The 16,822-nt window shown below is 35.9% G+C and overlaps 1 protein-coding gene across 1 annotated transcript; it reads right to left on the bottom strand.

Moving 5' to 3' along the window:
- Positions 1-14,891: 14,891 nt before the first annotated feature.
- On the bottom strand, positions 14,892-16,247 carry LOC107759409 (3-oxo-Delta(4,5)-steroid 5-beta-reductase-like). Its single transcript, NM_001324642.1, has 2 exons — positions 16,209-16,247; positions 14,892-16,022 (listed from the first exon to the last, which is right to left on the bottom strand). The coding sequence occupies exons 1-2, from the start codon at positions 16,245-16,247 to the stop codon at positions 14,892-14,894; spliced, it is 1,170 nt and encodes a 389-aa protein (NP_001311571.1).
- Between the last annotated feature and the right edge of the window lie 575 nt (positions 16,248-16,822).

Consider the following 16,822-nt stretch of genomic DNA (forward strand, 5'->3'; position numbering starts at 1 on the left):
ATTTGATTGATTACAAAAGGAACATATATTAATCCTATAACACGTACCGTTAACGATATATTATAATTTTTGGGTACTAAAGTTGACAGCATTGTTTCAAGCGTGTTGAAAAAAGTTGACAGACAACTGGAGCTTGGATACTTGTAACTTGTAAGGGAAAAATATTTCCGCCAATCAGTGACATGTCATTTTCCCATTTCAAGTTGAAATATTATCTTGAACAATCATTTTTAACAATTCAGTATGACTAAATACTAAAAAATGATTTACGTATGAAAACAATTCGTCTGAAAACATATTACTTCAAGTAGCATGCATCTCATAGGACCTGGACCCCCCTACTAATCTTCTATTGATTAGCGGAAGGGCATCCGTTAACCAAAGATTTCCATTCAACTTAAAAAATATTTCGTGAAAATTTTTAAACCTTGTTGAGTATGATAAAGTCGCATTCACAAACGGACTCAAAATTGCCATACCAAACAAACATTTATACTGTCCCAACTTAAAATCCATTATTTTGTTGTTTAATTATCTACTGTCAGGAGCATACCAGTTTGATCCAGATTCGCGTAGTATAAGGTACACTGAAAAGGGAAATATTTCCTACCAGAAATTTTTCTATTTTCAGGGCTCGATCCCGAAACCTATGGTTAAAGGTAGACGAATCCACCTAAGGGTGTGGCTTAGTGGTCAATAAAATGGGAGGAGGCTATGAGGTCTCGGATTAAAATCCTAGCAGAGGCAAAAATCACGAGTGATTTCCCTCATCTGCCCAAACCTTTGAGGACAAAGTATGTGTTTGTGGGAGATAACACATATCTGGTGAAATAGTCGAGGTACGCACAATCTGACCCGAATATCACTGTCATGAAAAATAAAAACAAAAGGATGGACGGATCCCATTCTTCCCACAACATCCCATAGTGGATAAAAAATATCCATGGTTCCTGAAGGAACACGATAAACTAAACACAATAGATTTAGCGCGTAAATCGTAAAACGAGAGCTTACTTGTTCTTGTAGTGAAAACAGAAGGAACGGACGAACTGCGACTGGATTTACTGGTCGGCGGTGGTTGTCACAGTATGTTGGAGCAACCCTTATTCCATAGTATAAACCCTAGTCTGACTTTAGAAGAAGACTAGGCATAGGAAAATACTGCAGAGCATGAGTTTTATTGTACACAAAGTGTACTTACATAGAAAATACCAGGGTTAACTAATAACCATGTTGGGCGTTAAAGCACCCCTTATGGGTGGACCCAAAATTTCCTACATCTCCTACTCACACATAATGGGAGTGCTCATCTAGTCTGAGAAACATATTCTCATCTCATCTCCTCAATCATTCATACATGGAAATAGACCGTGCGACCAGCATACTGTGAGAGCTAAGTGCTATACATCAGTTAGGAGTATATAGCCTCTCGTCGAGTACAAACCTACAAGTAGATCATAAAGTATGAAGTACCCTAGATCATATGAATCACATTTGATATACTCTCAAAATCTCATATATCATTATTTCTTGTATTCACAATCATAACTCATAAGTTATAATTGGTGCACCAATGAATACAAATAAATGAAATTCCATCAATGATCTTCCTCTTCTCATGATCCCCTTAACATTAGTATGACTGTTTTTCTAGATATGTTTCGCTAGACCGAATCTGTGTACATGGTCTTTTGGAAACACACTAAGATAGCTAACATCACACTAAGTCTCAAGTATCTGATTAGAGTCTCTAAGAGTACAAAATCTTGAGCCATCATAAAAGCTCTGGGTCTCACACTATAATAATTTGAGAATGGACTTATGTTAACCCAATTGGTCGATATTAGCACACATGATATGAAACACGTGCTACAACATTTTCTACTTTTTTCTAAGGAGCGTATGTCTTTATCTCATAAAGGATGTTATACAGATGATATTTAGACACTATAAGTATTTAAATTTGAGTTTCTTGATCTACAAAATCATATTTAACTCACATCTGGCTCACAAAGTAGACTAGGTGAACAGTTTGCACCCTAATGACCTTATGTCATTATTTAAATGACATTCCAATTTTAAGCGAATAGCTCTCAAATTATCCTTATGATAATTTTGCTTAAAATCATGTTTCATCTCCTCACATCACCAAGATAAGGAGGCGGTTTCCTGTATGAGAAGGTCAACCTCTTGTCTACCCAACATACTTATCAAAAAGAATAAAGAATGCACATAACATTCAACAGTAAATATATGTATGTATGTAAATCAACTTTATTAATAATCAAAGAACATCAGTTTTGTGAATACGGGAAAATAAATAACAAAATAAAGTATCCCAGAGTCTACGCAAGTCTTGAGGCCTAGTGTGTCTCACAAATGCATCTCTAGACAAAGGCTTGGTCAATGGATCTACTAACATATCTTTTGTAGACACATACTTCACATTTACTACTTTGCGTCTAACTATGTCTCTTGCATAGTTATATTTGATATCTATATGTTTGGTTTTACAATGAAACTTAGGGTCTTTGGTGGAGGATATTGCAGCCTCACTGTCACAGTAGACTAATACTGGTTCAGTATTTTCAGCGATATCCAACAAGTGTTCCAAGAACTCTTTCAACCAAGCAGCTTCTTCTGCTGCGGATGTGAGAGCCACGTATTCGGCTTCCATTGTAGATAGTGATACACATGATTGTTTCTTACTACTCCATGATATAGCGCTATCACTGAGTAAGAAAACATATCCTGAGGTAGACTTCCTCTCGTCTAGATCTCCTCCATGGTCAGCATCACTGTATCTAACTAATCGTAAATCCTTGGAACCTTGATAATAAAGGGCATAATCTGCAGTTCCCTTCAGATATCTCATGATCCTCTTTACTGCTTGCCAATGTGCTAAACATAGGTCAGTTTGATATCTATTTACCAAGATAACTGCTTGACAAATATCAGGCCTAGTGTACACCATAACGTACATTAGACTTCCGACTTCGCTCTTATAAGGAACTCGGCTCATTCTTTCTGTCTCTTTAGGAGTCTTAGGACACATATGACTTCCCAAGGTATGGCCTTTACTGATAGGAGTTTCAACTGGGCTACTATTTTGCATATTGAATCGTTCAAGAACTTTTCTAGTGTAATTCTCTTGTGAGAGATACAATAGTTTTGTCATGCCCCGAACTCGGGGAGCGCGACCAGCCCTCAACCGAGTGAACCCAATCAAGCAAGCATGTTAGATACTTTCTACCCAAACTCACTTATAAATAAAGAGAATACATATTGTTGTTAATTAGACAAAAAGGTGATCATGTCTGCAATACCAATTCATTACCATTAGTTTCATTATTTTAAAGTCTTAAATTTCACATACATATTTCATAGTCTGTAGTGGAACAAGTACTCCAAACACAACATAACATTGTTTGACTTCCCCAGCACCAATATACAACCCACACTTTGTCTACGGGGCCTCTAATAGATACAGAAGAGTACTATGATAATGACGGCAACAAGGCCACGGATATACCTCAAACACAATACACAAGGAATAAAAGATACATGACCCCGAAATGAAGTGGGGCTCACCAAGTCAGCTGGGAAGAGGGTGTACCGCTATCACTAATCAATGTCTCCTGTTGTGGAACCACCTGCATCCATTGAAGATGTAGTGCCTTGGGAAAAAAGATACGTTAGTACATATGGAATAGTACTAGTATGAATGAAAAATACCCTCTCAATAGAACAATTAATAATACAAACAAGAACAATCACAATATTAGAGGAAGACTCAAACAACATCAAACCTCAATTTAGGATCAAGACAGTGTTCAAATTAATTTCCATATCTTAAGTTGGGAGATCTTTAGTACCAATATCCCACCGTTCACAATACCACCGTTCACAACACCAATACCACCGAACTTTTAGCATGGATTCCGATCATGGCCCAATTGGCTAGGCCGCCTAATTCAATACATCAACCATAATCACAATTTCAATTTATAATTTCCAGCACAATCATCACCATGTGTGCGGCATGGCATCTGATCACGACCCGATCGGCTAGGCCATCTCATTTGAGACATCATCCTTTTTATATTAATCATATCATTTCATACTTCTTTTATATCTTTTCATTTTATTGACACTAGTGGCCACAATTATAAAATCATTCTTCGCACGTCGGCCATATTTAGTATTTCATGCTTACCTTTTTCACTTTCAAACATTGCCATTATCAGCAACAACAAGGTATTTCAAATCAAGGTTTTTAGTACAAATGTGAGCAATTAAGAGTCTTAGACACATAGAGATGTTTCACAAAATTTGGTATAATAGCCTTCATTTGGACTTGTCTTGAAGTCGAAATATTTTTAATACACAACCCATACTTTGAACACATTCTCAAATGATAACATAACATGATAAAAGAATTTGGGATACATATTGAACATACATCTTTCAACACAAGCTTATTCGGAATAGCCAATTTTATAATGAACAACTTGGAACTTTCAAGGATAATGTGGGGTTAGATCCTAAGAGAAGAGTTTAGCCAACACACCTTGCTTCAAGCCTTTCAATTTACTACAACGTTTCGAAAATCCTAGCCACTTCGATCTATTTAGACATATAGCAAAATGGAACACAAATTAGGAAGGAGTTCATAGTTTCAGCTCATTTGAGCACTTTATCAAACACTAAGTGTGCAAATTTGGCTACAAGGTTCTTCTACAAGGTTTCCTTCATTCCATAATCTAATCTTTACTTATTTGAGCTCAACATTCTTCCCACAAACCTTATTGGTACATGCACGTATATATAATACTCTCACACCCAAGAATCAAACTCACAATCACTCATCTTTTATCCCAAACTCGAAATTGAAGAATTGGGGGAAGAAATTCTTACCTCTTTGAAGCCCTAGCAAGATCCTTGTGAAATCTTCAAGCCTTAAGCAAGAATTAATGAACAAATGACTAGGTCTTCTCTTTCTCTCTCTAAGATACTTTCACCTCTCTCTAAAAATATCAAATGGAACACTTAAAAATGACCCCCAATGCCTTTTTATAAAAATGAGATCGGGTAAAATTTCCAAAACTTAAACTTGCCGAAACCGGGTCTGCGATCGCAGACCGTACCGCACAATCAGTATGCGGCCCGCATAATGAATCGCGAAAGGCCCTCCGGAACTGGGGAATACTGTTTCAGTCTACGGCCGTTATGCGGTTCGCAAACCTGTTCTGCGGTCGCATAATGCACCGCAGAACAGGTATGCGGTCGTATAACATGCCGCAGACATTCCTCCGAACTTGCCCCGCCTCTGATTCACTCTACGACCATTATGTGGTCCACAGAGTGATTTTGCGGCCGCATAGTGGGCCGCAGAAATGACTTTTTCTACCAAAAGTTTTTCCTTTACTCCCCGACGCATTGTTCAACGCAAAAAGTCTGAGCCTCAAACACGTAAGCCTAGTTTGGCACCACGAAAACTTAAATTCCTTTGCAAAATTTTACGGGGCCTTACAAGTTTCTTTAGACGATCTCTTGAAATCTTAACTCCAAGAATATATGTAGCTTTACCCATATCTTTCATCTCAAATTGAGATGACAAACATGACTGTATCTCTGTTATAAACTCCTCATCATTTCCAGCTATAAGTATGTCATCTACATACAATGTTAAAATCACAAGCTTGTTCCTTGATCTTTTGGTATAAACACGATGGTCTTCATCCATCATGGTAAAACCATTGGATACAACAATATTCTAAAAGCGTATATACCACTGCCTTAAAGATTGTTTGAGGCCATAAATAGACTTCAAAATTCTACAAACCTTTTATTCGTGGCTCTTTTCAATAAAATACCCAGGTTGTTCCATATAGATTTCTTCATCTAGTTCTCCATTGAGAAAGTCATTATTTACATCCATTTGTTATAATTCAAGATCCAAGCTTACAACAATAGCTAGAACCAGGCGAACTGAGGTAAATTGTACAACAGGCGAGAAAGTCTCTTCGTAGTCTATTCCTTTTTGCTGTGTATACCCTTTCGCCACCAGTCGATCCTTATATCTCTCAACTGTGCCATCAGCCTTGAGCTTAATTTTGAGAACCCATTTGCTCCCAATTGCTTTGCATCCTTCAGGGAGATCAACTAGTTCCCAAACTTTGTTGACATTCATAGACTCCAATTCATCTTCCATTGCTTTTGTCGATTTATCCTTAGAAGGGCATGAGAGAGCCTCTTTTACATTTTTAGGTTCGTTTTCTTCTTGTAGGAGAATCATAAATAGTTCACCGCCTTCAATATGAAATCGTCGGCGGGAAATCTTTTTACGAGAACCACGTCTTATTTGTGATTTATCATTGTTCACATTTGTATAAATGTTTCTCCCACTCTGATCAAGATCATTCATCCTACTCCCACTTGGAACAAGATCTGTGACCATCTCGCTCCCACTTGGAACAAGATCCATATGGTCACTTCCACTAAATGTAGAAGGATTACTTTCATCCTTGTACTTCTTGATTCATTATCTCAAATAAGGTTAGGTCTTGACCTACCTCTCCCTTCTTAGTGAACTTATCCTCTAAGAATGTGACATCTCGGTATTCAAACTCAATTATACTCCCATGTCTTGCTGGGCTATAAACGCATAGCCCTTTGAGGTTTTAGAGTATCTTATAAAGATACTTTTCTTTCCCCTCGGGCCCAATTTGCCATATTTGTGAGAGGAATCATATGTATAGGAAGCACAACCCCAAGGTCTTAATACACTCAGATCAGGTTGTCTTCCAGTCCATAACTCATACGGAGTAGTAGTAACTGATTTTGTAGGCACTCGGTTAAGTACAAAGGTGACAGTAAGCAACACATCACCACAGTAACTAATTGGGAGGTCAGTTTGTGCCATCATTGACCTAACCATTTCTAGGAGCCTTCTGTTTCTTCTCTCTACAACACCATTTTGTTGTGGAGTATTTGGGATAGTCAACTGATGAACTATTCCCTTTTCATCACATAAATTATTAAACCGGGTTGATAGGTATTCACGATCATAGTCAGTTCAAAGAGCTTTTATCTTCTTGTCTAATTGATTTTCCACTAAGCTCATATAGCATTTAAAGCAACTTATTGCTTCTGATTTGTGGAAAATTAAACAGACATAACTGAAACAGGTAAAGTCATCAATAAATGTGATGAAATAACTTGCTCCATGCCTAGACCTAACATTCATAGGCCTATATATGTCTTAATGGACTAATTGCAAAGGATATTCAGCTCTAGTCGCCTGACCAAAAGGTTTTCTTGCAGATTTTCCAGCTAGACAATTTTCACAAGTGGACAATTCCACATGTTCAATGTTGGAAAGCAAACCTTGTTTTTCTAACCTTTGCATTCTTTATTGGCCAATATGACCAAGTCTAACATGCCATATATTTATATCACTATCATATTTATGTAAAGAAACAAACATAGAAGAACTAGCATTATTATTAAATGAATCATAATCCAAATCCATAATAATTAAACCTCCGATCACATTACCAAAACCAAATAAAGTTAAACCAAAAGTCAACTTGGCAGAAGCCATGACAAAACAAGACAAATTCTAGCTTAAGCAAAACTGAAACTGAAATAACATTCTGGTGAATTGTTGGTGCAAAGAGAACATCATGTAGTATTAAGTCTCGACCACCACTCAGGACTAACTTACATGTACTGATCCCTTCAACAACAACTTTATTGTTGTTGCCCACATATATTCACTTTGCTCCACGTGGAACTTGCCGAAATTCGACAAAGGCACTGTGTTCCCAGACTCTGTGGTCCGTTTCTCCTGAGTCTACAATCCACAAAGGATTAGATTCACTTAGAAAAAAAGAACTTGAAACACAAAGTTCACTCATTCGAGCATCGTGAAATACATTTCTAGGAGCTCCGAGTAATCTCTGGCATAGTGACCCTTTTTGTCACAATTATAGCATTTCACTTTAGCAACTTTGACACATTTGGGACGTCTGTTCTTGCCTTTTTCAGTCTTTGCCCTTTTTGCATGCTGAGCTGGCTGAGTTTGAGGTGGCCCTCTCTTCTTTCCCCAGTTCCTTTTCTTTGAATCACTCTTGGTTTTGGAGGTTGTTGCCATGTGCAACTCAGCTATTGGCTTTGCAGCCTCAAGTCGTTCCTTCTCTAACTCAAGATGTCTCCGGGCATCTTCCAGAGTTGTGATTCGCTCATTATGGGTCAAATACATTTTTATATGATACCAAGAACTAGGCAAAGAGCATATGACAGCTTGGATTTGTTGTTCATCAGTCAACACATGACCAGCATCTTGCAACTCCCCGATCATATTTGTCATTTGCCTCAGATGTGTTTTCATTGAATGTTCGGGGCGTTTCTTATATGAATGAAATTTGATTGTTAAGGATCGCATCCTTGCAGTGGAACAAGTACCAAACTTTTTCCTCAAAGCATTCAAAGATCCATAGCTCTTTGGTGATCCTTAAACTCCCTTAGGATGTCATCATCCAAGGTTCTCAACAACGTAATGCGAGCAATGGAGTTCTTTTTCTTCCAATTGTCATAGGCTTCATGCTCACGCCTATGCTGAGCAGTGTTGCCTTCCTCAGGCTCATTCATGACATTGTTAATGGCCTCCAGAGCCTCTTGCTCCTCTAGCACATACTGGACTTTCAAGCTCCAGGTTTCATAGTTGTCGCCATTGAGTTTCAACCCTTTGTTGAGCTCAGCAATAATGTTTTTCGAAGCAGTAGTCATTCTTTAACAAAATAAAAAATATTATGAGGATCATGTAAAAATAAAAAATAAAATAACGCAAGGTACTATGTTCAACATACATACATATTATGACACTAAGCATTAATTGATTAAGTTAATAAATACATATATTAATTATGGAGTCGAGAGTTCACTATGTTCCCAATCATCGTCCAAAAATTAAAATATTATGAAAATTAACCTATTCAATTATCTAGCTAAGCGTCTTAATCATGTTTAGGATAACATAGTTATCTGACATGATTTTATAATCCCATGTGGATCATAAGTTAACAAATAACTTATATTAGCATGCAAATAAAATTAATGCCAAACTAATTAATATTTATACATTCTATTCAAATTCACATTAATGTTTATTTTAATGTTAAACTAATTAACATATTAAACATGTTAAACAAATTAACAAGTATTGCTAATATTAAACTAATTAATATTTATATCATGCTCAGCAAATTAACATAAAGCATGTGTTAAACTAATTAACAAAAGTAATATTAAAAATAATTAACATTCTAAGCATGTTAAATAAATTAACAAATAAATATAATGTTAAGCAAATGAACATTTTAAAGCATGTTAAATAAATTAACAAATAAATTCAATGTTAAACAAATGAACAAATAAACATAATGTTAAATAAATTAACATTTTAAATCATGTTAAACAAATTAACAAATAAATTCAATGTTAAACAAATTAACATTTCAAGCATGTTATATAAATTAACATTCAAGTTTAATGTTAAACTAATTAACATTTCAAGCAATTGGGGTAATAAAACAATTATAATTTTCATAAAAGAATATAAATACTAAATTTATATTCTAAAAATTAAGTCCATATGACTAATTTTCAAATTTTGAAATTTATTAAGAAAACAAAAGGCAAAACCTATTATAGATTTTAATTTAGGCCATTAACCCAATTAACATTATGCTAGACATAAACTGGGCCTTTAGCCCAAACAAATTTCTGCCAACAACAAAACAAATTGCAGGCCAACTTGAAGTGGGCCTTTTGCCCAGTTAATTAGGTCTGTCCATTTTCTTTTGAAGAAGCAACAAGAAGCCAAAGTTTATTTTATTGTAGTTCAAGTAACGATTCCACGTGAGAGCAGAAATAACAACTACTACCTTTTTTCTTAATTATTATAAACCGAAAATGGCCAAAACTGCACTCAGACTATTTGATTTGGCACAAAAATGTCATCCGTTCACCTATTGACCCAAAAATGCCCCCACTGTTACCTATCTGGCTCACTTATGCCCCTACGACTAATGGTCAATGCCAAATAAAAAAGGTTTGCATAAATTACACGTGACAACTTTTATTCGTCCAATTTTAGACCATGACCCCAATTAAATAAACCTACCCTTAACCCATTTTTTTACCCAACCCAAAAATCTGACCACCCCTAAAAAATGACCAAACTCTTGATTGTCAAAAAAATTAACTTCTCCGTTTTTCCAATTCTACCACCATCATAGCTGCCGCCATCCCCTTTCCTCCATATCAACCATGCTGCCACCGCATTTTTAGTCTAGGGAGAGTTTTGGTCTTTTTCATATTTTTATCATCTTCTTCATTTTACATTTACCATTGGAGCTGTCATTTTTCGAAAATGTTCGTCAAAAGACCTTAATATTCACATTCAAATGTCACTTATAATGGTAAATCTTTTTTTCTTTCTCATCACATAAGATAATCAAAGAACCCATTATGAATTCATGGGCTTTAAATTCCGAAATAGTCCAGTATTTTCATCACAATTTTTGTAAATTTTGCAAACTCTTAATAAGTTGTTAGACCCAAATGGTAATTTATTGTAGAAAATAAATATTTTATGGCCTAAATACTCCCCCTTGAACAAAATCCTAATTTTACAACAAAAAAAGACATCTCATCGAAAAATAATTAAAGATTTTTTAATTGGACCCTTTCGATTAGCATAATATTCTCGCTGTTATTATTCGAAAATGAAGGAATGGAGCAAATATGAGAATCATGATTGTGGTGGTAGAGTGGTTGTTATGGAGGAAAGGGGGTGGTGCTAGCTATGGTGATGGTAGAGTTGAAAAGATGGAGAAGTTAATTTTTGTAACAATCAAGAATTTGATCATTTTTTTAGGTGGGTCGGATTTTGAGTTTGGGTAAAAAAAAGGTTTAAGGGTGGGTTAATTTAATTGGGACCATAGTTTAAAATTAGACCAATAAAAATTTACCACGTGTAATTTAAATAATTTTTTTGTTTGGGATTGACCGTAAGTCGTAGGGGCATAAGTGAACCAGATAGATAACGGTAAAGGCATTCTTTGCTCAATAGGTGGACGCAGGGCATATTTGTACCAAATCGAATAATGTGAGGGTAGTTTTGGCCCTTTCCGTATTATAAAATAGTCCAAGAGAGAAAACCTAATTCTATCTCTTTCTTGCGCCGTCATCAACCTTACTGGAGCACAAAACTCCATCTTTCTTTCCCCCTTTTCTTTTTATCTCAAAAAAATTGAAAGTATCTTTGCATTTAAGTATGAAACCTAATTCTCTTCTTCTTCTTTCCAAGATCGCCACCAGCAACTCTTGGAGCACAAAGCTCCAATATTACTTTTTTCAAATTAATTCCAAAAGGGTTTCTACCATTAAAGGAGAAAAGTCATTTGCTTCTTCTCTCTTTAAATCTTATTTCTTTATGGTAGTGGCTCCAAAAATATTTAAGTCTCTGCCCCCTCCCCTCCCCCCCCCCCCCCTTTTTGTGTGTTATTTTCAGAGAAGGGAGAAACGTTAGCCACTCTAACATTCTTCTTCTTTGTGGCTGAAAACAACTAAAAAAATATGGACATCCACCAGTGATGGCGACGGCGGTGTTCCGGCGACATCAAGAGGTTGGTCGAAAAACATTGTGACAAGAGAAACTGATACCCCTTCTTTTCTTTTAAAGAATTACTGATCAGATTTTAAAAAAAATGATTTAATGAAATTCCAAATTATTTGGTGGCGTTGAACATATTTGGTCTTCCTTTATCTAGTTTATAAATTGTTCCCATGCTTGCAAAAATAAATACCAGATTAAGAACTACATTTAAAATTAATTCAAAACTCAATCTTAAATTAGTGTTTAAACAGAAAATTATCAATTCCCAATTGCACAACGAACACTCAAAAATTTCAAAACCACAGTTCTAGACTTACATAGAAAATTAGAACAGTTTTATAACTTGTACAGACCAGAAAACCATCCTAAGATGCTCTGATACCAATGAAGGACCACGATAAACTAAACACATTAGAACCGTGGCTGAAATTACTGGTTGGCGATGGTTGTTATAGTGTGTTGGAGCAACCCCTATTCCATAGTCTAAACCCTAGTCTGACTTTAGGAGAATACTAGGCATAGGAAAATACTGTAGAGCATGAATTTTATTGTACACAAAGTGTACTTATATAGAAAATATCAGTGTTAACTAATAACCATGTTGGGCCTTAAAGCACCCCTTATGAGTGGACCCAAAATTTCGTACAGTTCCCATTCTTGTTGACTGTCAAGGAGCATTGCTAAGGGACATGAGGATCTTCCTGGGGCGTGATTCATGTCAATGGACATGGTATTCATTCTAGTAGAAAAATAAGGTTTTGCCCGTCTGCAAAATGAGATTTGTAACCAGCGACCTCAAGCTTATACCTATTGATGAGTTTAAATACGATTTACTTACGATGTGTAAATTTATTACACCATCAAGTTCATTTTAATACAACAAGTAATTCTGTATCGCAATATCTAATATACTACTAGTAACTTAAAAATAAAATCATAACTTGCTATAACCACTAAATTATCCTGACAATATAAAATTCTTTTACTATCAGCAATCCATGGGTTAAATCCCTATTGATTACTGCTACCTGTCATTTCAGCCTTTAAACGAACATTAAAGTTGTGCTTTGCTCCTCCGAATGACCGAATCAGATACCGAATCAGATAATTCTTAACAGACCTTATCTAAAACTAGGTTATTGGAAATAACGTCACTTAGGAAGGGACATAAAGGTGAGGCAATCACTTTGAGCTTTTTGTTGCTTAAAATAGCACGCAAGTACTCTATTCTTCGGATTGTGCTTCAAATTTTAAGATCAACATCCAAGATATATAGGGACAAGACAACAATGGACAAGATTGGAATAGGCACACGAAGATGTATTAATATACCAGATCAGCTAATGCTCCCAGGTTGATGCGATATATTTCACTAGTTGACTGCACTCGCACAACTCATGCTGGATTAATCGTATGTTGAGCGGGAGCAATGAACTTATTTGAAGTGGCTATTTCGTACCAGAGAAGTCTATGTATGAACAAGAATTAATTTTATTTTCCATCTAGCTACTATAGGAACTTCTTGTTTCCAATGCCGAATCTATCAAATTTGATCAACTTATCCGGACTAGAACTATTGATTGATTCTACATTAGCTGTAAAGTAAGGAGACCACTTTAAAATTCTCATTGAATAAGTTAGAGATATACTAGATAGAGTGCAGCCAGGCTAGAGAGATGGGGAACTACTCATATAAATCTTCTTTGCACGAGCTTCTATAAGTCCCGATATAGACTTCAATTACAAGTGTTAAGCATCGTGCAATTCAATCAAGAGAAGAATGGGCAAAGAAAAAAGTAAGTACGAATTCGTCACAGCTAATCTAGCTCTTTCACATCGAGGAAAACCCAATTTCCATTTTCTGGTTAGGCACCCTTGCTAATTAGGAAGAGTTGAAACGGGATTGATCCAAGTCTAATTACCCCCAAAAACATTTGTGCAGACTTTAATCCAGAAACAGGTCATGATAATCTATTACAAACATATAAATAAATAAAAAAAGAGAAAAAAAAAAGAAACAGGAAAGCATAGTACTGAAGAAGCAAATAAATCATGGTGAATCAAGCAACTTGACTTATTAGTTTACCTGTCAAAATGATGTATTATTACATAATTCATGTTGTTGACCAAAAAGAACAACATATGATGTTGAAAACACTTGTTTTGATCCTTTTCTATTAAGCGTAATGCTGCACTTTTATGATAATATTATCTTTGCTATAATTGAAGTCATTTCTTCCTAGAATAATTGAAGATGCATGTTATCTATGAGATATCCAAGATCATGTATTTGTAATTCTACATGATGAGGATCTGGATTTGGGAACTGCTTCATTTTCTTAGACCCATTCTTCTTAAATTTGCAACTACCAAATGATATCCAGATAACTGATATCCAATTTGATACATAGATATGGTGTACTTTAACTATGTACCCTAAACAGCGATGGGATGACTACCTGATCTCCTTATTGATGTACATGTTACACAACTTCTGAAATACAATTATATCAAAGAATTGTTCTTCATCTGGTATTCACTCAGATTTTAAAGATGAATATTCGTTCTATTCAGTATTAGACTTTTATAGCAAAGGCATCACCATCTATAAGGCCTTCTAGATTTAGCAATTCGCATTCAAAGATGGAATTATCCAAAACAAGCAGGCCACATTCAGACCATGGACTTGAAACTTCAGATTAATTTCCATTGTCTTCTATTTTCCCTTGTAATCTCGTCAGATATTAGCTCATTTTCCATGCAATGAAGATATCCATAAATAAATCCAGTGCACCCATAAGTGCTTACAGCGCTAAAGGTTAGACACCCAAATAGGTCGCACATTCCTAACTTGTAACAACTTTGTAGAACTGGTAGTGCAACAAGTTTAACTTTTTTTATCAGAAAGATGCTAAACAAAGCTCAACAATCAAAAAAAGATGCTAAGCATATCTCATCAAAATCATAAGCACTTTCCAGGCATCAAGGCTACCAACATGTACAAAAAGAAGATGCAAAAAAACAACAGCGGTACCAATAACAAATGGATAATTACAGCAGAACAGCAAATAGAAGCCAAAAGTTACATCATTTCAGCTAGAAATAGCTCCAATTTGCTATTATTACTTCTTATTAAACAACATAATAGAGAGGAAACAAGCTCAAATAATTTATCACACAGTAAAACCAAGAAACACACATCAAACTAAGGAACAACTTTGTAGGCTTTCACCTTATCAATCCAGGAAATGAAGGCTTTTTGCGAGTTCCGGAATCCCAAGAAACCGTGTTCCTTACTCTTATTCATAGTATCCAGACGGCAATCTCCAGCAAGCATAAGATCAACAAACCACCAAACTCCAACATCCTCCAATTTAGTAGGCGTCAATCCGTTTTCCTTCACAATCTCATCCCAAACTGGGCCTTTGTCTTTCATCATCTCTACCAAAGTGCACCTATTCTCTTCATCAAACTCTGCGGCTTCCACTCCAAATTGCTCCGCCAAAACCTTCCAGAAATGCTTCCACTTGAAAACATCCCCGTTGCTCACATTAAACGCCTCGTTCTTAGCATACGGATCCACTGCAGCCCATATCTGATGCTCAGCAATCAAATCCGCATCGGAGCAATCCGAGTATCCATCCCACGCTGCTTTAACACCCGGAAACTTCAATGGCAACCCTTCGTGTTTACATATAGCCGCATAAACACAAAGCGTTCCAACAATGTTCATCAAACTATACGGTGAAAACCCGAATATGACCCCGGGTCTATGAACTGACCATGTCAGTCCTTCCTTCTTCTCCACCTCCTTAAACAAAACATCCTCAAGAGTGTAATAGAAATTGGGGGCGTCTAATCTAGGTAAATCCTCGTGAAATGGAGAATCATGGGCTACTAATTTACCATACAATTCAAACGGGCCCAAATAATGTTTTCGGCCTGTTTGCAAACAGATGTGGCGCAAGTTGGGACAATTAGGGATAACAACACTGACAACATTTTGAAACATTTTCCCATTAATTTCACAGTTTTCAACCTCCGTGGATCTACTGGCCCAAGTCACGTAAAAAACGTGAGTAACATCAGTTAGAAGGGAGAGTTTGGATTGGGTATCTTCTGGGTTTGATATGTCACATTGGATGTAGTCAATGGGGTGGTCGGCATTCCACGACGGTCTAGGGCGGCGGGCAAGACCGTAGACCTTCCAAGGACCGCCGGGGGTGTCGGCGAGAGGGAGGATCTCGGCGAGACTGTTTCCGACGATGCCGGTGACTCCGATGATTAAAGCTACGCTTTGGTACTTGGGTGGTGCATCATCTTCTTCGAATTTTTTCTAGGGAATTAAAATTTGAACTAGATTAGATTGGATGTAGAATCGAAAAAGACAACTAATGTATATCTAATTCCAAACTGACGTAAAAATCGACTATATATAATTGTATACATTGATTCGACTTTTACTTGGACCTGTTTCATTTCTAATAGATGCAAAATACAGAAGAGGAATTGAAACTTTTACCTTAGCAGCACCAATAGCTCCAGCCCACCACCAGCTCATTTTGCAGTAGATTTAGAAGAGAGAAATAGTTTGTTTGAATCTCAGGATGATAAGAAAGAAACTTGGAGAAGGTCGATTGGGGTAGATGGTGATATAATGATGGTCGATTGGCGTGACGGTAGATGAGTTGTGGCCCTCGCATTCTTTCTTTTTCTACTATATTAAATATTAAAATCTCAAACAAAAATTTACTCCTATTTTATATTATTTTCATAATTTTTACTAATTAAAATGGCATATTTCATTTTTTATGGTAATTTTTATTTATATTCTGCTTAAGAAAATGATATATTTTTAATTTGAAAATAATTTTAACATAAACTTATCATAATATGATTTTGTAATCACAAACAAATGCATCGAATGGTTATAATAACGAATTTCAAAAAGTTCCTTTTTAATTCTTAAGTTCGATGACTAATCAAATTTTTTCATGTAAATTAAAACGGAGAGTAATATTTCTTAGATGCTTACCCTTATTTTCTTATCATATTTGATTTTTCTTTTTCTTAGAGGAATGACAACATATTAACCATAATCGGATTTTATTTTTTTTTACTAAAGAAAATTATAAA

This window comes from Nicotiana tabacum, chromosome 9, assembly GCF_000715075.1.
Source record: "Nicotiana tabacum cultivar K326 chromosome 9, ASM71507v2, whole genome shotgun sequence".
NCBI lineage: Eukaryota > Viridiplantae > Streptophyta > Magnoliopsida > Solanales > Solanaceae > Nicotiana > Nicotiana tabacum.

Coding starts and splice junctions, on each gene's coding strand:
- LOC107759409 (NM_001324642.1), bottom strand. CDS start 16,247: ATGAGCTGGTGGTGGGCTGGAGCTATTGGTGCTGCTAAG. Junction 16,023..16,208: donor GAGCTATTGGTGCTGCTAAG/GTAAAAGTTTCA, acceptor TTAATTCCCTAG/AAAAAATTCGAAGAAGATGA.